The sequence below is a fragment of the Haliotis asinina genome, chromosome 6 (genome assembly GCF_037392515.1).
Source record: "Haliotis asinina isolate JCU_RB_2024 chromosome 6, JCU_Hal_asi_v2, whole genome shotgun sequence".
NCBI classification, from domain to species: domain Eukaryota; kingdom Metazoa; phylum Mollusca; class Gastropoda; order Lepetellida; family Haliotidae; genus Haliotis; species Haliotis asinina.
Genome location: NC_090285.1, coordinates 58,060,422 through 58,079,381, shown reverse-complemented (window position 1 = coordinate 58,079,381; position 18,960 = coordinate 58,060,422). Strand labels below are relative to the sequence as shown.

Here is an 18,960-nt window from a genome sequence, read left to right as displayed (position 1 = left end):
TTAGGTTCACTATGGTTGACTTGGTTAGGTGCACTCAGGTACATATAGTTGGGTTCACTCAGACACACACAGGCTGACTTGGTTGGGTTCTCTCTGGTGCAGTTAGGTTCACTTTGTTGGGTTCAGGGGCTCTCAGGTTGACTCAGTTGGGTTCAGACAGGTGAACTCAGATTGACTTGGGTTGGTTCACCAAGGTGCACTCAGATTGACTTGGTTTGGTTCACTCAGGTACAGTTAGGTTCACTTTGTTGGGTTCAGGTACTCACAGTGTGACTCAGTTGGGTTCAGACAAGTGCACTTAGGTTGACTTGCTTGGGTTCTTAAGCACTTAGATTCACTTGGTTGTGTTCACTCAGATGCAGTCACACTGACTTGGTTGGGTGTAGTCAGATGCATTCAGGTACACTTAGATAGACCCACTATCTTATCCATTACCTATGATATCTCAGCACCATGCCTGTTGCCTGAGGAAAACACACCATCTCATCTATTACCCCTGATGACCCAATACCTCATCTGTATCCCATGATATGTTATAAGGGATAACCCAATATGTTATCTGTTATCCAGGATGACCCATCAAGTACCTATTACTCTGCATAACCCACCACTTTGTCAAATACCAAGGATATCCGTCAACAATGTCTTTGTTGCCCAGGATAACCCACCACCTTGTTTGTTACTTGGGATAACCCACAATGTCATCTGTTATCCAGAATAACACACCACTTTGTCACTAAGGATATCCCACAATGTTATCTGTTACCATTGATAACCCACTATGTTGTCTCTTACCCAGGATAATCACCTCTTTGCCTATTACCCTTGATAACCCACAATGTTTTCTGTTACCCAGGATAACCCACCTTGTCTGTTAACTTGGACATCCCACAATGTTGTCTGTTACCCAGGATAACCCACCTTGTCTGTTAACTTGGACATCCCACAATGTTGTCTGTTACCCAGGATAACCAAGAGTGTTGGCTGTTTCCAAGGATAACCCACATGATTACCTGTATTCCAGATGCTGCAGGATCTGACAGGAAGTCAGGCAAAGGTGACCCAAACTCTATCAACACTGCCAAAAAGTCAGGTGACAGTAACCCAGACTTGGTCAACCCTGACAAGGACACGCCCATCAAAGACAAGACTAAGCCAACTGAAGCCAGCAGTGGCACCACCACCACCAAGCCCTGCTATAACTACACCACCGTCCCCGCTGGTCAACAGAGAGATAGATCCATGGGGATTCTCATGAACTGGCTCAACGCTGTCAACTTTTTGAACAGTAGGTTATTTGCACACACTTTCTTCTTGATTCTATTTTTGTGGTTTAATGCAACACTCGGCATTATTCCACTTATATGATCCCATTAGTCGCCACTTCCGACAATCATGGGTTACTGAAGACAAATTGTAACCCTGATCTTCACATTTCCATTTTCACTCAAGCATCCACAAAACTACACTGTGCTTCAAAATATTATATATGAACAATTATGCGCTGTCAGAATATTGTTTGATCTAATGAAGTAGTCTTGACAAAAGGTCCCAATTCTGTTCTGGGTTCATTGATGATTAATGATCTTTATATGAATATCAAATTATCATGCTAAAAATATGATGCTATTTACCTTTTATTAAGCTGTACATTTGTGTCTTTTCAGAGAATGTTGAGAAGGTTATTTTGTATCTGGTCCTCGGAGTCTGTGTTGGGATCATCATTCTCCTTACCGTGATTCTCATCAAAATAGGACGTGATTATAAACGCAATGTGCGCGCCAAATTGGACGTTACTGAACCCACTCATAGTCATAATGTCACCTCCAATCATCATCCTTTGGAGGCTTCATCAATAGAACGGGCAGAATCTATAGACCGTATAGAAGTTGTACGATTTAGCCCTCGTGGCACATTACGAAATGACACAGGAACAAGAAGTTTAAGTAACTATTATGGTTAAAAGATTCCAACATTCTAGTGCAAATGTGTGCCATGGCTGGTAACCAAAGGATTTGTGATAGTTGAGAGTTACCTCCCTTGAAACAAGGTTATCTCCCCTTGTTACACGGTTGTGATGTGTAAGTGCAATTGTTATGGAGATATTTGTGAGAAGAAAAAGAAGATATTTTTGTGCATTTTCACAAAAGTTCTTTTTGATACAACTTACAAGTTGTATATTAATCCCTAGTGACAATTTTGGTACAGGCAATAATAGTGCTGTTGAAACGTGTACATAATGAGGAGATTGTGTATAACCCACACATGCAGTGTGAAGAACAATTTTGGGGACACAGAAGAGGATGCACCTAGATGTTCAAGTTCCGATGTTCAGAAATGTGACATAGTGAACAAGTTGATCTGTTGCAAGAAATTTCAAGCCATCAACTGATGCTTTATCTAACAATGGACACTGGAAAACGGACACAGGATATATGCTGCCATGCAGCAGACAGTGAAACTCAATGTGTGAGACTTAGAAGGGAGGAGAAACAATCCTCACAGTTCAATCAAGTCTGCTTGCAGAGTTCATGTCTAAATGTTTATAAATTATTGCACCAAAAACCATTACATGACTTTAACATCCACATTTTCTTTTCTACTTTTTCCCAAAGCTAAGGCTAACTGCAGTGAGTATGGTTTAATGCCGTTTTCAGCAGTGTTCCAGCAATGTCACAGCAAGGGACTCTTGACATGAGCTTCACTCATACCAGTTTAGGGAATGGAACGTGGGTCTTTTGTCAACAACTTAGCTTTCTAACGTCCCGTTTGACATTTTTAACAGGCAGAGGTGTCATAAGAGACTGACTATTTGATATTCTTGAGGGCCTAGGCATTTCATGTTCACACATTATGTTTTAGTCAGCACTTCATAACATTTATTTGCCACTGAATTGAGGAGCCATATATATTTTACTTTCCTGTTAGAACATGTAGCCTCTCATTCTAGATGGTCTTATTAATAAAAATATTAATAACACAAATTTTGAATTTTGGGGATAAATACACCAGAGCCCTCTCAACAGGTATCAAATAGTCAACAGCTATGATGAAATAGATTATTTATGTCATGAGTGTTGTTTATGAGAATACATAGTTGTCCACCTGTAGCTGGATTGTTCTGCTCATTGGTCCGCTGTGCTACTGTCAGTCATGATATTAGTGTTAACCGATGACTTCTCCCTGTGATAAATGTTTTGTAAACATTTTGATAAAGTTTATAAATTTTAATATATGATCTGACCATTTCCTGTAACAATAGGGCATGCTGACATTTAGTCTAAGCAACCATTTATGTTCCAGTGTCATGAACTGTTATTTTAGCAACAATACTGTTTCATTAGATTTCACCAGTTTATAGAATATGCAACTTCCCTTGATACAAATATGTGATATTAAAAAGTATCTACTTTAAAGGTCAATAAAATCACAAGAAAATCTGAGAGAAAGTTGAGAAATTTTAGCATTTCTTTTGCAGGCTTTTTATTGTAAGAATGTGCGATGATAAAAAGTGAATTTACAATGAGAATCACTCGACTGACTGCAGGGACGTTTTGTCTGCTGAACAGTCCACCATACCACTTCTTAGCCATTTGTTGGTCACATGTGTTAAGCCTGTTTAGCTTTACCTCAAATATCTGACAAATGCATGTGCTGGTCACATCTGAGTTCTCTCCCTTAGACTGTTAATATTAGTCTCTACATATCTGTATACTGAATAATCACGTCAAAGATCTGTAGTATTGCATAATATATCTACAAATTAAATATCTGCAAAGTCTATTCACAATGTCTGTTTCTTTATTTTACTTCAATTCTGTTCTTATTGTCGTGGAAGTTGGCTGAATGTCAGCCATATTTTCTGAGTACATTTTGATATGGAAGTGTTTTTAATTAGCATTCCAATATTCTGTGTGTGCACTCATTGTATCCAGTGATTATCATGTTTGTGAAAATCTGCATCCATCCTCATCAGTTTTTATGCGACTGTTGAGTCTTTAAACCATGTGTTTCATAATTTATGGCTCTCAATTATGATGGTTCATTTGTATGGAAATTTACAAAATGCTCAATGTGTAACCATTTTGCCAAAGTTTTATGATATGGTAGTCTTTAAGGAAAAGCTGATGTGTTTGCAATCTCAGGTTTTTTGGCATTTATATGCATGCACCCTGCCATTGAGTGCCTAGAGTGTCCTTGCCACTGTGTTGGAAACAGCCATCTTGGTAAAAAAATTGTCTGAGCTGTGCACAGCACTTTCTTCCATAATCCATCAAATAATATACATTTGTGTTGCCAGTAAAACCTTTCAGCTGATTCTTTATAAATGAGACAAGAAGCACTATGAAGCAAAAAAGAATATGACATTGGGTCTCACATAATTACTCCCAGCCAATCAAATTGGTGGATTGAATTCAAGGAGGTGGAGTGTTGCAATTTAAGTCTTAGTGAAATAATATATATTCATCAAAAAATAAATACAATTTACTAAATGTTTTATTCAAGGAAAATACCTTCATGTCTGATATTTCCTGCATTTTGGAATAATGAGAAAGAAATCGAGGAAATGCAAGTTATTACAACTGGACTTGCCTAAGGCTGAAATTAGGTGAAACACGGAGACATGTTACTCAAGACCTAATATATTTGTTCGTTACCTTATGAAAGACTTGGTGTTAACAGCTACTTTTTGTAAGGAGAAATTCCAAACCATCAATCAAAATTATTCAAATACAGATCAATTTCCATATATATATGTACACAAACTTTTCTCCCATTTAAGAGTCTCTGCTCATTCGTCCCCTACAGTCCACTGTGAGGGATAGAGGAAAGAGGTGATTATATTGAATATCTCCCTGCACTTTCTTTACTGTACTATTTTTACAATATCCTCATGTGTTCATTGTGCTTCAGTGTGTTCACTATCATCTGTATCTTCATTTACTTGAACATAAGCCGAGAACAAAGCCATACAACCAGTCTGTGTGTTGATCAGTTAGAAACAGTGATTGTACATATGTTCTGATAGCAGCCCCTCGTATCTGGCACTATTCTAAGTAACCTGAGTTGAACCAAAGATGTTGCATGCACCTTGTCACCAATCAGAATATACTTTTCAAATTAAAATTTCTCAAAAATTTCTTCCATGGCCTCTGAGAACAAAAGATACAATTTGAATGGATATCAGTCCATAAAAATGTTAATGAAAGATTTCAGTCTAGAAAGACAACATTACTGGTATTAATGAGAGTAGGCTTGAAGTTATACTCCCGAGAACACCATGGATGGTGCTCTTAAAGTTTCACCATAAATCATGCAGAGTGGAAAGTCTGTTTTTGTCAGACTACTATCTCCTCCCAATGGGTGTCTGTTCATTACCTTTCTTTGTCAAGTGTCTGTCATCATTCCTTTTAATAGAACTTGAAGTCCTGATTTCTTCTGTTTGCCTTCTTCAACAATAATTCTAGTCAAACCTGACCACATGCAGATTCAAATTTCCATTTTCATGAATAAAAAAACACTACAAGGAAATGTAATCGACAGTTAAGAAATGTCTCCATCGCCATTGAATGCAATTACCCGTATGCATTGTAACAGTGACAAATGACTAGTTTCATTGATGTAATGATATGATGTGGAGTAAAACATGACAGTCAAAGAAACCCTACTATAATAAAGTGCTGTATACTAAATACTAGATGTGGCAAATCTTTCACAGAACACCCTCCTAGTTTCACCCTGTGGACTCACGTGTATTACACAGTTTAAGGGTGAATAAATAATGGTCTATTAGTAATCTCTTTTTTTTAAATTTAATCATTCCCAACATAAATATATTGTCCTGACTGAATGGTTTCCAGACTAACAAGATTCCATAGTATACATTTACAAAATGTAAATTATTGCAACTAGTCGTGACAGCGATGTACTGTATGTCTCTGAACTATGGCAGCACAAACAAGATTTTTGATCAGGACATATACCATGTTTTGTGGTTGTATCAGCATATTCCATATACAAGAACAAATGGCAGATCACAGGGCAAGTATCAACAGTATTTAACCCTATCAGCAGAATATTGGACAGGATTTTTCTTCAAACTGATGATTAATGCAATTCAGCATTTGTACTGAAAGAAGTATATAGACATATATCTCACATGAAGATAACTATAAATATACATAGTAATATTTAATAATTATACGTATTGTGTTGAAAGATCCACCAGGTGTTCTTGTCAGTATATGTGTTTACATGTATCCTTGACAATACAGAAGATGTGTGGTACGTTGGGGCTATACAGGGGTGGGGCTGTAAATATTCCAATGATAGAAATCTAAAGGGATAAACTGAGTTTAGAAAACCGTTTTGATACATGGAAAGAAAGATATATATTTCATTCCCTTATTTATTATCATGATTATACCCATCATCAGAAGAAATGTGTAGTCATAGTTGATCATTTAGGTCAAATATATATATATAACCAAGCCCATCAGTGAACTTACTGCATTTGCTCCCCTGGCTATTATTCACATCCATCATCTATCATAGTGATGTAATATTAAACACACATTATCATCATCATAACTGTGTAATCTCTATGCTTTTCACTTCCTGATTTTCAGGTCACCATATTTTAATCCCAAGACCTATTCATTGAAATTAAATTGGAAACAGCATTATGTTTTCAAGCAGTTTACTATATTTCATGAAGCAAACTCCACCAACTGTATTTTCTTCATTAAAGCCAGGCTTTGTTGTTGCATGTCATAATAAGTCTGCTCATAAAAATCTTGACGTTAATGATATCAAAAGGTAATGTACCTGGTTGTCATTCTAATATGTATACCATATGCTAACCTGGAATTGAAGACCTGATTACCTACAGGTGTCTGTTAATACCTGAGGCTAGGTACTGTTTATGTAAGTCAATGTTCTACTACAATGAACAATTTTACAGTGTTTGATAAGCTTGAACCCTTCTACCCTGTCCACTGTAATAGTTTATGCATTGTTTATTTTTACACTGTAAACATTGTGCACATCGAAAATTTCTACTCTTCAATTTGAAATTGTATTGCCAAATATATTTATTGAAACAGATGTTTTATTTTGCACATATTTATACCCTGTTTGAGAACAAATACACTTTTAAGACAAACTGCATAAATTTATTAACTGAAAGAAAGTTGAGAATATTTGTATTTCACTTATGTACATTATTTATGTTATTCATGTTTAAGTTAATCATATATTTCCTGAACACTTGTGATGTGACAGTTGGGACACGTCGAGCTGCCGTCAGCCAACTGTGGTTGGTGTTGTGTGACGCTGTGCTACATGTTGCATGTATATACACACAATGTCATGTACAACTCTGGTTTGTATATTTTTTGTACAGAATAAATGTTCCATGCTCTGTCCCTGTTTCATGTCATTGTGTCTAGTGAGTTCATGTTAACTTTCTGTTATATAATATTGTGAGTGAATAAGTTTAGTTTTATACTGCACTCAGCAAACTTTCAATTACTGTAAGTCATGAAATTTTTGCATTACAAATTAATGCAAGTCTCAAATGCATCACAAAATGAATGCAAGCTCAGAAATCTCTGTTGATGATAACATGTGACATCCTGAATCTTTGATGTTTAAAGATGTAGTTGTGATGTTTACCAAACAAGCTGAAATGAGTTTGTGAAACAATGAATGGAAATGAACTAACCTTGTTTGATTATGCTGCCATGTTTGATCACGATTGTTTTCTGCTACTTGTCTCATGACGATATTATATACATAATCTGATTTCAAAGGTTAGCAAAGATCGCAAAATGATCCTGCATAGTCTGATGTGCTTGAGTGACTTTAAACAATGACCAGTGATTGTCACCAGTCATAATTACATGTGACTTGATCTGCGCAACTGGGTACCGATGACGTGTCAAAAAAGTCAGTGAGCCTGACCACCCGATCCCGTTAGTCACTGCTTATGACAAGCTTTGTAACCTTTTACGGCAAGCATGGGTTGCTGAAGGCCTGTTCTACCCGGGACCTTCACGGGTCTCTCCGTGGAGAAAGGAAGTAGGTACAAGAGGACTGAACACTGCCATTTTCAAAGGACATGCAGACACTGTCTCAGTCAAACAGATGAATTTCTCACAATCTTGAAAATAAACATGGAACTGAAGGGCACGTTGTTTATATTGTCAGTTGAACAGCAAAGCTGATTGTAACATGCATTAGACATTCAGACATTAGTGTACCAGATCAAGTTGGCTACTGAAGACAAAGGGTAATTTCAGATCACCAGAACCATTGGAGAAGACTAATGGTTGTTCATTCAGAAAGTGTTCAAGGTTTGGATTTTGTATGCAATCAGAATTATCTGAGCATCAATAATTGTTTACTAATATACACCACACTCATCACTATTCCAGCTGAATGACTGACAACAGCTTGTAAATAATCAAGTCTGTACCAGGGCCTAGATTTTCGAAGCTCTCTTAGTGCTAAGAGAGTCGTAAGTTAATGTTAATGTTTGGCACTTACAACTATTGTAGTGCTAAGATGAGCCCTCTGATATTGTGTAACACTGCATTAACAACAAATAGAACACAGCAATTTTAGCTGTATAACAACTATAGCATATTGCTAGTGTCACAATGAATATGCTGAAGTACTACAAGGAACATAATTGTTAGTGCAACTTGTCTAAACCAATGGTTGACAGTATGAGCATTCCATTGTGATGGAGGCAACAGGACAATAATTGTGACTTATGAATGCCTCATTTCAGTTTCCTCTTTCAGCAAACATGAGTGAGTGAATTTAGTTTTATGTCGCTTTAAGAAATATTCTGGCAATATCATTAGAGGTGACACCAGAAAAGGGCTTCGCACGTTGTACCCATGTGTGGAACTGAATCTGTGTGTTCAGCGTAATGAGGAGACACTTTAACTACTAGCCTACCCTACTGCCCCTCAGCAAACATGAAATGAGGGAGACATCAGGGTCATTCTGTCAGTGTATGTTTGACAAAGGTTCACCGCCTATGGTAGCATGTCAGTGCAGGTGTACCACTCTGATGTTAGTCTCTGCATCATTCCTAGCCTCTCGTCCATCATCTCCCCATCATCCAACTCACTCATTCAGGAAATATGACAAATAAACACTGCTGTTATATTTGACTTTAATCCATACCTTAACATGGATCATTATATGATATTCTGGACGGACAATTTTGTGTAAAAGTTCATAACTACAGATATATATACACAGACATGACAGCTGAGGCATTGCAAGATAAAGAATACATGAACAAATAAAGGTGAACAGATACAATGCTACTCCACACAGAGACAAACAAGACACACTGAAATGTGTGCTGAAGTAATAATATGAATGGAATGTCTGAAACTCTTAAACAATGCAGAGAATAAAATGACGATAATAAACTACTGTGATGACATGAGTATGACATCTGTCATCTCGGTTTATGATAGGTAGAGTTAAAATAAAGGTGATTATGACAATAATTATCATGCTGGATTGTAATATGAATCATGTCACAGGTAATGTGTCAATGCCAAGAAGAGTTTAACAAGTTCAGGCTGGTTCTTAGAATCGTTTTCAGTTGGACTTTGTATTACTATGTATCTAAGCAGTAGCTAAGACAGTGCTGTACTATCATGTCCTGACTTCAACCCAAATAAGGACACACAGGTCGTTCACATCCATGTATTAACATACAAATAGTCCAATGATGTACATTTGTACATGCAGATATAATGCTGAGCAGGTCCCTGACCCAAAGGGAGACAATGCATTGACTCTGCGTTGTCTCAACAAACCTGAAACACCAAACATACACACCAACAGTTGCACCAATCAGTTTTTTGTAAGGAGTCTGGATCTTTGAGGTTCATGGAAGCAATCCAGCAACAACTTGACATTATAATATCTAATTCACATAACATCTCCAGGTACTCCAATATTTCATCACACTTGCAGCATGACACTCAATGCACCTGTCATCAGAATATCACATAGACAAAGATTTTATCTTCCCCACTGAGAAGTAATGTCTGTTGTCTATAAGTTATCCATGCCACATTCATCCACTATAATCGAAACGTTAGGATCCTGCTTAGAGTCTTTGTACTGTCCATGACATCCCTCCTTTGACCCTGAGTCCACGACACTGTGAGCCCATGTTGGACCCCAAGCAATGACCTTTAGGTCATCTCACCGGGGTCCCCACTTGATGTCTTTCATTCCCTGGAACTGTCTCTTCAGCTGTTTGCTGTCAGCCCAGGCTGAATCCATGTACGCATCATCTGCATCAGCATCCATTTTCTGTAATCAAATCATATAAACAACAATTTATAACAAAACTTTGTGACTGCTTGTATTTTACCCCTGTTAGAGCTGAGAGTATCACTGTAGTGACTGCATTTTGGAAAGAGATATAAGAGAAACTCCTGACTGTTTCTATGGTAACATGAATGAGAGACAGTGGACTGTGGATTCACCTCAGTATTGTAACATGGAATCACAACATGTTTAGAGAGACATGTTACCTTCCACTCCTCTTGTTTGCGGTAGTAGAACGCCATCATCTGCTTCTGTTCCTCCTCCCCAACCACCGGCTCTCGTCCTGGAGCCCCTTGGCCACGCTGTAAAACAACCATAACTGGTATACACACTGAAGTCAAGGATGCCAATTTCCCATAAATCTGTGGATTTAAATGCAAATCAAATGATCTGGAGATTCATCCAAATCCAGGGAGAAAATATTAAGAGGGGTGAGGTACCACTTATCAATGTCAAGGTCCCACATCTGTGTCTCTTGGGCTACCAAATTTCAGAATTTCACTGTAACTTCTTTAGATACATTGTTGCACTCCTAGACCCCAGCTGATTTCCAGCAGAAATCATTTTCACCGGTTTCCATACCTGTGTAGTACACAAGCAGGTTAACAATGGCTATCTATTGCTATGTTGAAGGAGACTGTAAATATATTTGAACTGCTTGGGAGTGGCAGCAATTTAATTGAGGTGTAGGTAAAATGTCAAGAGGCGAGATGGCAAAATCTTGTGTAGTGATGTACTGACTTAATAAATTAGCACCAATTTCTGTGTTAAACTTTCAGTTTAGAGAGTCACCTCATAACAGTATCAAGATTTTGATTCATATATGGGTATATCATCGAACACGATCATGAAAACTGACTTCCAAACTGTTATAATAGATATGTCCCACCTTTTGCAACTTGGCAACTATTTTCGTCTTTTCATTCTTGCCAACAAAGTCCATGAGTTTCTTTCCCCTTATGAACTCCTTCCCGGCCCACCAGAGGGAAGCACTTGCCTCGTCTATCACTTCCAAGGAAGCCTGTGCACAAGGTGTAAACAGAGAAACTGAACACAAAATCTTTTGTCATCAACTATTCATCTTAGCATGTTCACAAACAGAATGACAAAACATTCATATGATGTGGACAATTTTCTTGTGATTCACTTAAGAAGAAATTCTATGTAGATTATTGTGATGTCATTGGTCACTATGACCTACTAAAGGCTGGTTTAAAACATATTTTACACTACAGATACTTGTTTCCCGGTACATCATTTACAGACTGAAATAGTTAGAAGAATGGTTTGGGAAGATTAACAGAATCTCAGCCTTCATCAACTCATATTGAGATTGGGTATCAAAAGACACTCTGCTGACATACTCTATCCTTCAATACAGTTCCCCATAAACAACATTATCTTTGCTGCATGACTTCACACAGGCCACCATATATTCAACAGGGTAATTCAACTGAATTTTACTAATAATCGGTGAGTGAGTTTATAATTAGTTTTACACCACTTTTAGCAATATTCCAACAATATCACATATCACACCAGACATAAGAAATCAGCTTCACACATCATACCCATGTGGGGAATCGAACCCAGGTTATCAGTGTGACAAGCGGAACCTTTAACCACTAGGATGCCCCACCACCCCCTCTAATATTTATAAGTCCGTGAAGATGCGGGATAGAATGGGTCTTCAGCAACCCATACTTGCCATAAAAAGCGACTGTCGTAAAGGGCAACTTAATGGGATTGGCTGGTCAAGCTCACTGGCTTGGATGACACCTGTCATTGGTTCCCACTTCTTATGCAGATTGATGCCCTTGCTGTTGATCACTGTATTGTCTGGTGCAGACTCAATTATTTACAGACTGCCACCATATAGATGGAATACTGCTGAGTGTCATGTAAACTAAACTCATTCACTAACTGTAATATTCATAATAACTTCATAAATAACTATAGGTAAAGGTAGTTTCATATATAGCAAAACAACATCTAAATGGTTAACACTGTGAGCACCTGTCTTTGACAACAGGGACATCAAGTGTCAGTATTCCAAGATGGTCAATACTCAGTGTCCAGTTTTTGATGACCCTAAGGAATGTGCTGCTAGAAAGGGACATGAGACACAAGAGGGTACTGTCCTGTCACACAAACCTGAGTTCCTGAGAGATCCTCTGTGTTTTCAAACTCATCCCGGATGGGATCATGGGGTGGTAGTCCCATGGGGTACACGATCATCACTGCACCACGCAGCATGTCCAGTGCCTCCTTCACTGACCCCTGGTTCACCTCCACGTTGGCCTTCACCTTCTCCTGGACAGAGCACAAGCATAGTTTAGAGAAGTGCATAACTGACTGAACTTGGACATGAAAGTATCGAAGCTATATTACAGATATCTTGGATACTTCAAGTATGGCAATTATGACACAAATGACATAGATACAGGAAAGTATGAATGCTATACCACAGATACCATGGATACTGATAGTATCAAAGTACTACAGCAGATGCTGTGAATACTGTAAGTATAAAAGCTAAACCACAGAGACTTTACATAACCAAGCAAAATTTTTAGGATTAATGTGTCATTTAAGATTATTTCACTTAACAGTGTGCATACTCAAGCTGGTACTATTCAAGTCTAATGGTGGTTTTATTAGGGTAGCCCTGTGTAACACCATGCTTTACATAAACCACTGAAGCCTCCCATTGTTCCCCAATCAGGGAAGCAAGCGTCTTTCAGTTTCACAGCCCAGTGACAATGACAGTGTGCCAGCCTGAGTTTAATAGAAGCTGACTGACTGATATGCTCAAGCAGTTGAAGGAAAGACAATCAAGCACCTGGGTATCTATCAGCCCCTCTCATATGCCTCATCACTTCTATGCAGACAACAGACAACTGTTTGACAGTTTTAAGTCTTCAGAACAAAGTCAGCTACAATGAAGTCCAACCATGAAGTACACTGAAGCATGCCTCTCCAGCACCAGATCCTGAATGTCTGCCAACAAGCTTCAACTCAAAGACGATAAAACAGAAACAATTGTCATCTCCATAGTCTAAAGACAATGGAAACTTGTCGTCACAGATATTTCCACTGGGCAATCTTCAATTGCTTTTCTTCCTCTTGTGAGAAACCTTGGCATCCTTTTGGACTTAAAACTCAGCATGGAAAAGCAAATAAATCATCTAGTAAAGACCTGCCACTACCATCTGAAGAACACTGGCAGCATCCAGAAAGTTCTGACAAAAGATGCCACTGCCACCCTTGTGCGGACGTTGATTTTATCCCGCCTGGATTACAGCAACAGCTTACTGTTTGGCATCTACTCGTCTCAACTCCATTGTCTTCAGAAAATCCAAAGCAAAGCTGCACACATCATCACTCTCACCAGTCCTCGCTGTCACATCTCTCCCATTCTGAACTCTCTACACTGTCTCTGTATTTGTGAAAGGATTGATTTCAAGATTCTCTGCTTCACCTGTCAGTCTGTCTATAACTCAAGACCTTCCTACCTTAAAGACCTTCTGACACATTACTCTCCAGAAAGAACTCTGTGCTCATTACAACTGTTATTTGCTGTCCCAAGCTATAATCTAAAATCATGTGGCTCAAGAACTTTTTTACATGCAGCTGCATGCATTTTCCTAGTCAAGTTAAAATCATCTCCGTCTCTAAATACATTCCAAACATGACTCAAGACTGTCTATTTCTCCACCAAAAGTGACCTATTATCATCTGTACGTACCAGTTGTATATATTTTAAACTGGAACTCAAGAAGCATATCCTTGTGATGTGGAAAGGCAGTGTTATTATCAATATTAAATAAATACTCCTTTCAGACAGTATAACGACTAGTCTTTGTTTTAGTCCCATGCTTAAAGCAGACCAGCAGATAAGGAAGCCACACATACCATCTGAGGTCTTATGGAATAATGCAGTCAGGTACTGATCCTCAAATCTTCCACTGAATGGAAAGACACAGTATACACTAGACCATGGAAGCAGTGTCAGTATGGCTCAGAAGACCGACATCAACATTACCTTCGAGATCAGATCCTTGGCCTCCTTTACTGTTTTTCTTATAACTTCTGCCATTTGGTCAGTGGGTGCTGAAACAAAACAACAGCCTGAGTCAAGCGTCTAAACTTGTGGGAAGTCAATATTTTTCGACGAACATCAACACAGGTTTCACTTTATGGTGGTTCAGTGTGATAGAGGAAAACCTAAAGGGATTCAAGTCATAGAAGTACCAAACATGGGTATGATGCTGCAAAACAAACGGTGTCCAACGATACATACAGGATATAGTAAGAAGAATATGTGATAATTAACTTGTTCTTCCTTTACACATAATGTGATTGCTATTAATTCCAGCCAAAAACACTGAGCTTGATCGTTCTATGCAAACATTTAAATAGAAAATTATATCCCAGCTTCACTTGAGAACCAACAAGAGATTAAAAAAAAAAGATATTTTCCTGCATCCTACCTCTGCCATTCCTTCGTCCAATCTCATCCTTCTTCATCTTGTATCCCCCACTCGGTGTACATTTCTCTGCCCACTCATCTACTAGCTTCAGGTCAGTGACCTGCTCCTCTGTCAGCCCCTGCATGTTTGGAGGCAACGTGATGCCGAACTTGGCCAACTCCTCCATCTCTGTGCAATACACACATAAAATTCATCAGGATGTATGATTTGGCTGGCATTTCTTAGACCTTGAGCTGACGCTGACAGATCACTGAGTATGATTACACGATGCCATTTAGACTTTGTGTGCTGGCGACTAGGTGCCTGACTCTGAGGGTGCGGGTTCGAATCCCGCATGGGACTCAACCGAAAAAAGTACTAGAATTTGTACTTTACTAAGAAAGTGAAATCCCAAATATGACATATGTTGCATTAGATCACTGAGTAGATCAAATTTATGGATAGGAACTTCTTCAAGTTACTTTTAGGACAATACTCTGTATAGATCCATGTACCAAGTAAAACTTATCTAGCAATCACACTTCACGACAGGCCAAGGATCTATCTTTAATAATATATTATACATAAGAAGTTCTTATCCATAAATTGTTTCTTATTAACAACTGTGTTCAAAATAACAAACATCATGATAAAAATCAACTAAAAGTATCTACCAGTATAAATTAGGACTGTAATTGTAAACATGATATATAAACAGAAAGCAAGCAATGTCATACACGACTGATACAAGAAAACAAACAAACATTAACATCTCTAACTTGAGTTATACATTTGTAGAATAGGTCCTATACAAAGCTGCAATGTCAAGCAATGGTTGGCTCTACTCAAAGTTCATACAGAGGAAGGTTAATTTGTCCTCATAACTTATACTTGACCATATTTCATTAGCTGACCAAAATCAGATGCCCATCACTTCCACCTTACATTACATATTCGCTTAATGAATTCCCAGGTGATGAAGGAACATTTGTGTGCACCAATCTCTGTAGTGCTGATGACTGAGTCAAATAAAAAAGCATGATTTGAAATGAATTTATCAGTGAACATTCAAAGCAGATGGTCACATAACCGTCAGTTTCAAGCCAACGTACATTTCCTTGCTGTTCCCAGAATTTAAACATAAATTATAAAGTCACTAATAAATTTGGTTTGGCAGTGGCTCATTTTGTGAATAATGGACAAACTGGGTGATAAGAATGAAGATTTTTATGGATATCAACTTCTTTATGAGAGAACACAACGTTTCGGAGTTAATGCTTACTCCTTCATCAGGTGATTGAGAAAGGGATACAGAGGTGTATTTATATGTACAGGTAAAACAATAACAAAGTAACAAGTGGAATGAGTTAACGAAAGCTAGTATAAACAAGCACTGATGGGAAGCCGATAGTTAAGATAACAATGATGGAAGCCAATGGTAATGCATTACAGTTGATTGGATATGTTTACATAACATGATTGGGGATAAGGATGGAAGCCAATGAACTGGACCACCTCAGAAAGACATTCACCACACTCAACGGTTACCCTCCCCAGCTCGTCACAGCCACCATCAACAAGACCCTTAAGGACCGAGAACCCCGCCCCAAACCTTCTCCATCACCCATCAGAGTAACCATACCCTACCTTGGCCCCATCAGTCATCAAATATCACGCCTCATCAAGACCAAAGCCAGCATCGATGTCACCTTCTCCAGTGGCAAGACCATCAAGACCTACCTAAAAGCCAACGGTAAAGGACCCAGCTGTGAACACCCTAACCCGAGAGGATGCATCTACCAGATCCCTTGCAACTGTGGCTACCTATACATTGGAGAAACGCTGAGACCAATCAACACCAGAATGAAGGAACATCAGACCTCAGTCAGGAAACTCGACCAGAAATCGGCCATCTCTGAACACATTCTCAAGAACCCTGAACACTCAATTCGATGGGAGGACACTAGGATACTATCTACCAACAACAACAACTGGCGCCAAAGGAAACTGCAAGAGGCCATCGAGATCCGGAGACAGAAACCAGCCATCAACCGCGACCAAGGAGTGTACCTACCAAGTGCCTGGGACTTATTGATAAATTAATCTCATCTACCTGTGTACATTCTATCTATGTAATTCATGTATAGCCTATCTACCCGAGTACATACTTGTGTTTGTACATCACCAACCCTCATGTAAACATGCTCACCCCCTATCGTGTGTTATGTACATCATCCTATCATGCGTAATGTATCACCATTGGCTTCCATCCTTATCCCCAATCATGTTATGTAAACATATCCAATCAACTGTAATGCATTACCATTGGCTTCCATCATTGTTATCTTAACTATCGGCTTCCCATCAGTGCTTGTTTATACTAGCTTTCGTTAACTCATTCCACTTGTTACTTTGTTATTGTTTTACCTGTACATATAAATACACCTCTGTATCCCTTTCTCAATCACCTGATGAAGGAGTAAGCATTAACTCCGAAACGTTGTGTTCTCTCATAAAGAAGTTGATATCCATAAAAATCTTCATTCTTATGTATTTTCACTTCTAAATGACATTCAAAGACTTGAAACTGGGTGATATTGCTAACCTGCACATATTCTCATCACTTTCAGCCTGCCATTGAAGATTGCTGTAAGATCTCTCAGTAGGTCATCAATGAGAATGTTAACGGTGGTTTCGTACAGGAACTGGCTGTCATCACCTTTCTTGATGTGCAGTTTCACCATCTTGGTCTAAGCAGGAGAATAGAAAACGTCTGATTGTATGTAAAATTAAATGTGTAATGGAAATGAGACATTATACACTTAATTGTAAATCCATCATCACATGTTTACACCAACATCTTATTCTTTCAGCACACTGCTGAAAGATTTCACAAGTACTGAGAAAGTGAGAAAGAGAACATTCGGTAAGAGTTCCGCTCGTACCCCCACCCCAACCAAAACCAAAATAACAAACTGGCATGCATACCGCAGCCTTAATATTAACGTTCAATAAACTAGAAAAGACATAAGAAAATCAGTGTTGAAATATTACACCGGGGGTGGTGGGGAGGTGGAAATATTGTATGTAAAAAGAGGGGAACACGGGTGGAACTCTTTCCGAACATTCTTCGGCAGGAAAAAAGGTGATTCTTCATTGCGTTTGTCTTATTATTACTTGGTTATAACTTGTGAAAGACTTGTTTACATGTCAATACGACTAAAGAGTCCTGTTTACATTCACTTATCATGTCACAATCAACGAATCAAACTGGTGATACGTGAGAAATACACCTTTGTTGGTTGTTGTTACCTGTTAGCTGAGATGTCTTGGCTCGATTTGTTCTGCTGTCCTTGTTTCTAGAAGCTGAATAGCTTGATTCAAGTCAAAACGAGCACTATGTATACCGGATATCAATTGAGAGCAGGCACGGACACAATCACCTAGCAACGGTAGTAAATATGTTTTTACATAGCTTGCAGGCCAGCCTTCGTTTCACGATCAAAACGGTTCAATTATCCGTTATTCAAATATTTAATACCGTAGGCTATTATTCAGTAGGAAGGTCGCGGAGTTAATCCGATTACTACTAATGACGCTGGGAGTAAGTCATCAGTGCAGGCAATGGGGTATTTCGAAAAGTTGGATCCGAAAAAGAATAGGAATCTTACCTTGAAAACAAATGTGATAAATTCAAAGTCATGGTGAAGTGAACATTTATTTATTTATTTATTTATCTATTTATTCATTTGTTTGTTTGTTTGTTTGTTTATTTATTTGTTTATTCACTTACCTATCTATCTATCTATCCATAGGAATGATATCCACTTCGTTTCATTCTAATCCATATCATAAGGTCTTAATGGAATTGATATATGAATAAATCTGAATGCAAACAACTCTTCCATTTTACAATATTACTTTCAGAAAAAAAGGATTTGTTGAAATGAACGGCAGGTTCATGCCAATATAATCTCGATAACAGAATGCACATTTAAAATATATGAATGTTATAAAAAGGTGAAATTTCAGCAGAGTGCTGAAAACATCAAAGGTAAAAGTATCCCAAGTTGCAAAAATGTGAAAAATATATCCATGGCAAAATTGTACAAGC

At 38.2% G+C, this 18,960-nt stretch overlaps 2 protein-coding genes across 3 annotated transcripts in view; one reads left to right on the top strand and one right to left on the bottom strand.

Annotated features, from left to right (window-relative positions):
• Positions 1-4,473, top strand: part of LOC137288074 (protein eva-1-like) — a 166,999-nt gene extending 162,526 nt beyond the window's left edge. For both annotated transcript variants that reach the window (XM_067820448.1, XM_067820449.1), the window contains 2 exons: positions 1,025-1,288; positions 1,668-4,473. In XM_067820448.1, the coding sequence (XP_067676549.1) occupies positions 1,025-1,288; positions 1,668-1,963 (560 nt within the window). In that variant the 3' untranslated portion in view covers positions 1,964-4,473. The remainder of the gene's footprint in view (positions 1-1,024; positions 1,289-1,667) is intronic.
• Positions 4,474-9,173: 4,700 nt separating this feature from the next.
• LOC137286256 (cilia- and flagella-associated protein 298-A-like) lies at positions 9,174-18,294 on the bottom strand. Its single transcript, XM_067818005.1, has 8 exons — positions 18,159-18,294; positions 17,452-17,596; positions 14,868-15,035; positions 14,420-14,487; positions 12,529-12,687; positions 11,264-11,395; positions 10,581-10,676; positions 9,174-10,356 (listed from the first exon to the last, which is right to left on the bottom strand). Exons 2-8 carry the CDS (start codon positions 17,588-17,590, stop codon positions 10,246-10,248), a joined length of 873 nt encoding a protein of 290 aa, XP_067674106.1. The 5' UTR covers positions 17,591-17,596; positions 18,159-18,294; the 3' UTR covers positions 9,174-10,245.
• Between the last annotated feature and the right edge of the window lie 666 nt (positions 18,295-18,960).

Excerpts from the sequence above, each read along its gene's own strand:
- LOC137286256 (XM_067818005.1), bottom strand. The coding sequence starts at position 17,590 with ATGGTGAAACTGCACATCAAGAAAGGTGATGACAGCCAGTTCCTGTAC. Across the intron at positions 15,036-17,451 it reads AGTGATGAGAATATGTGCAG|AGATGGAGGAGTTGGCCAAG; the intron begins GTTAGCAATATC and ends TGTATTGCACAG. Across the intron at positions 10,677-11,263 it reads TAGTTGCCAAGTTGCAAAAG|CGTGGCCAAGGGGCTCCAGG; the intron begins GTGGGACATATC and ends GTTGTTTTACAG.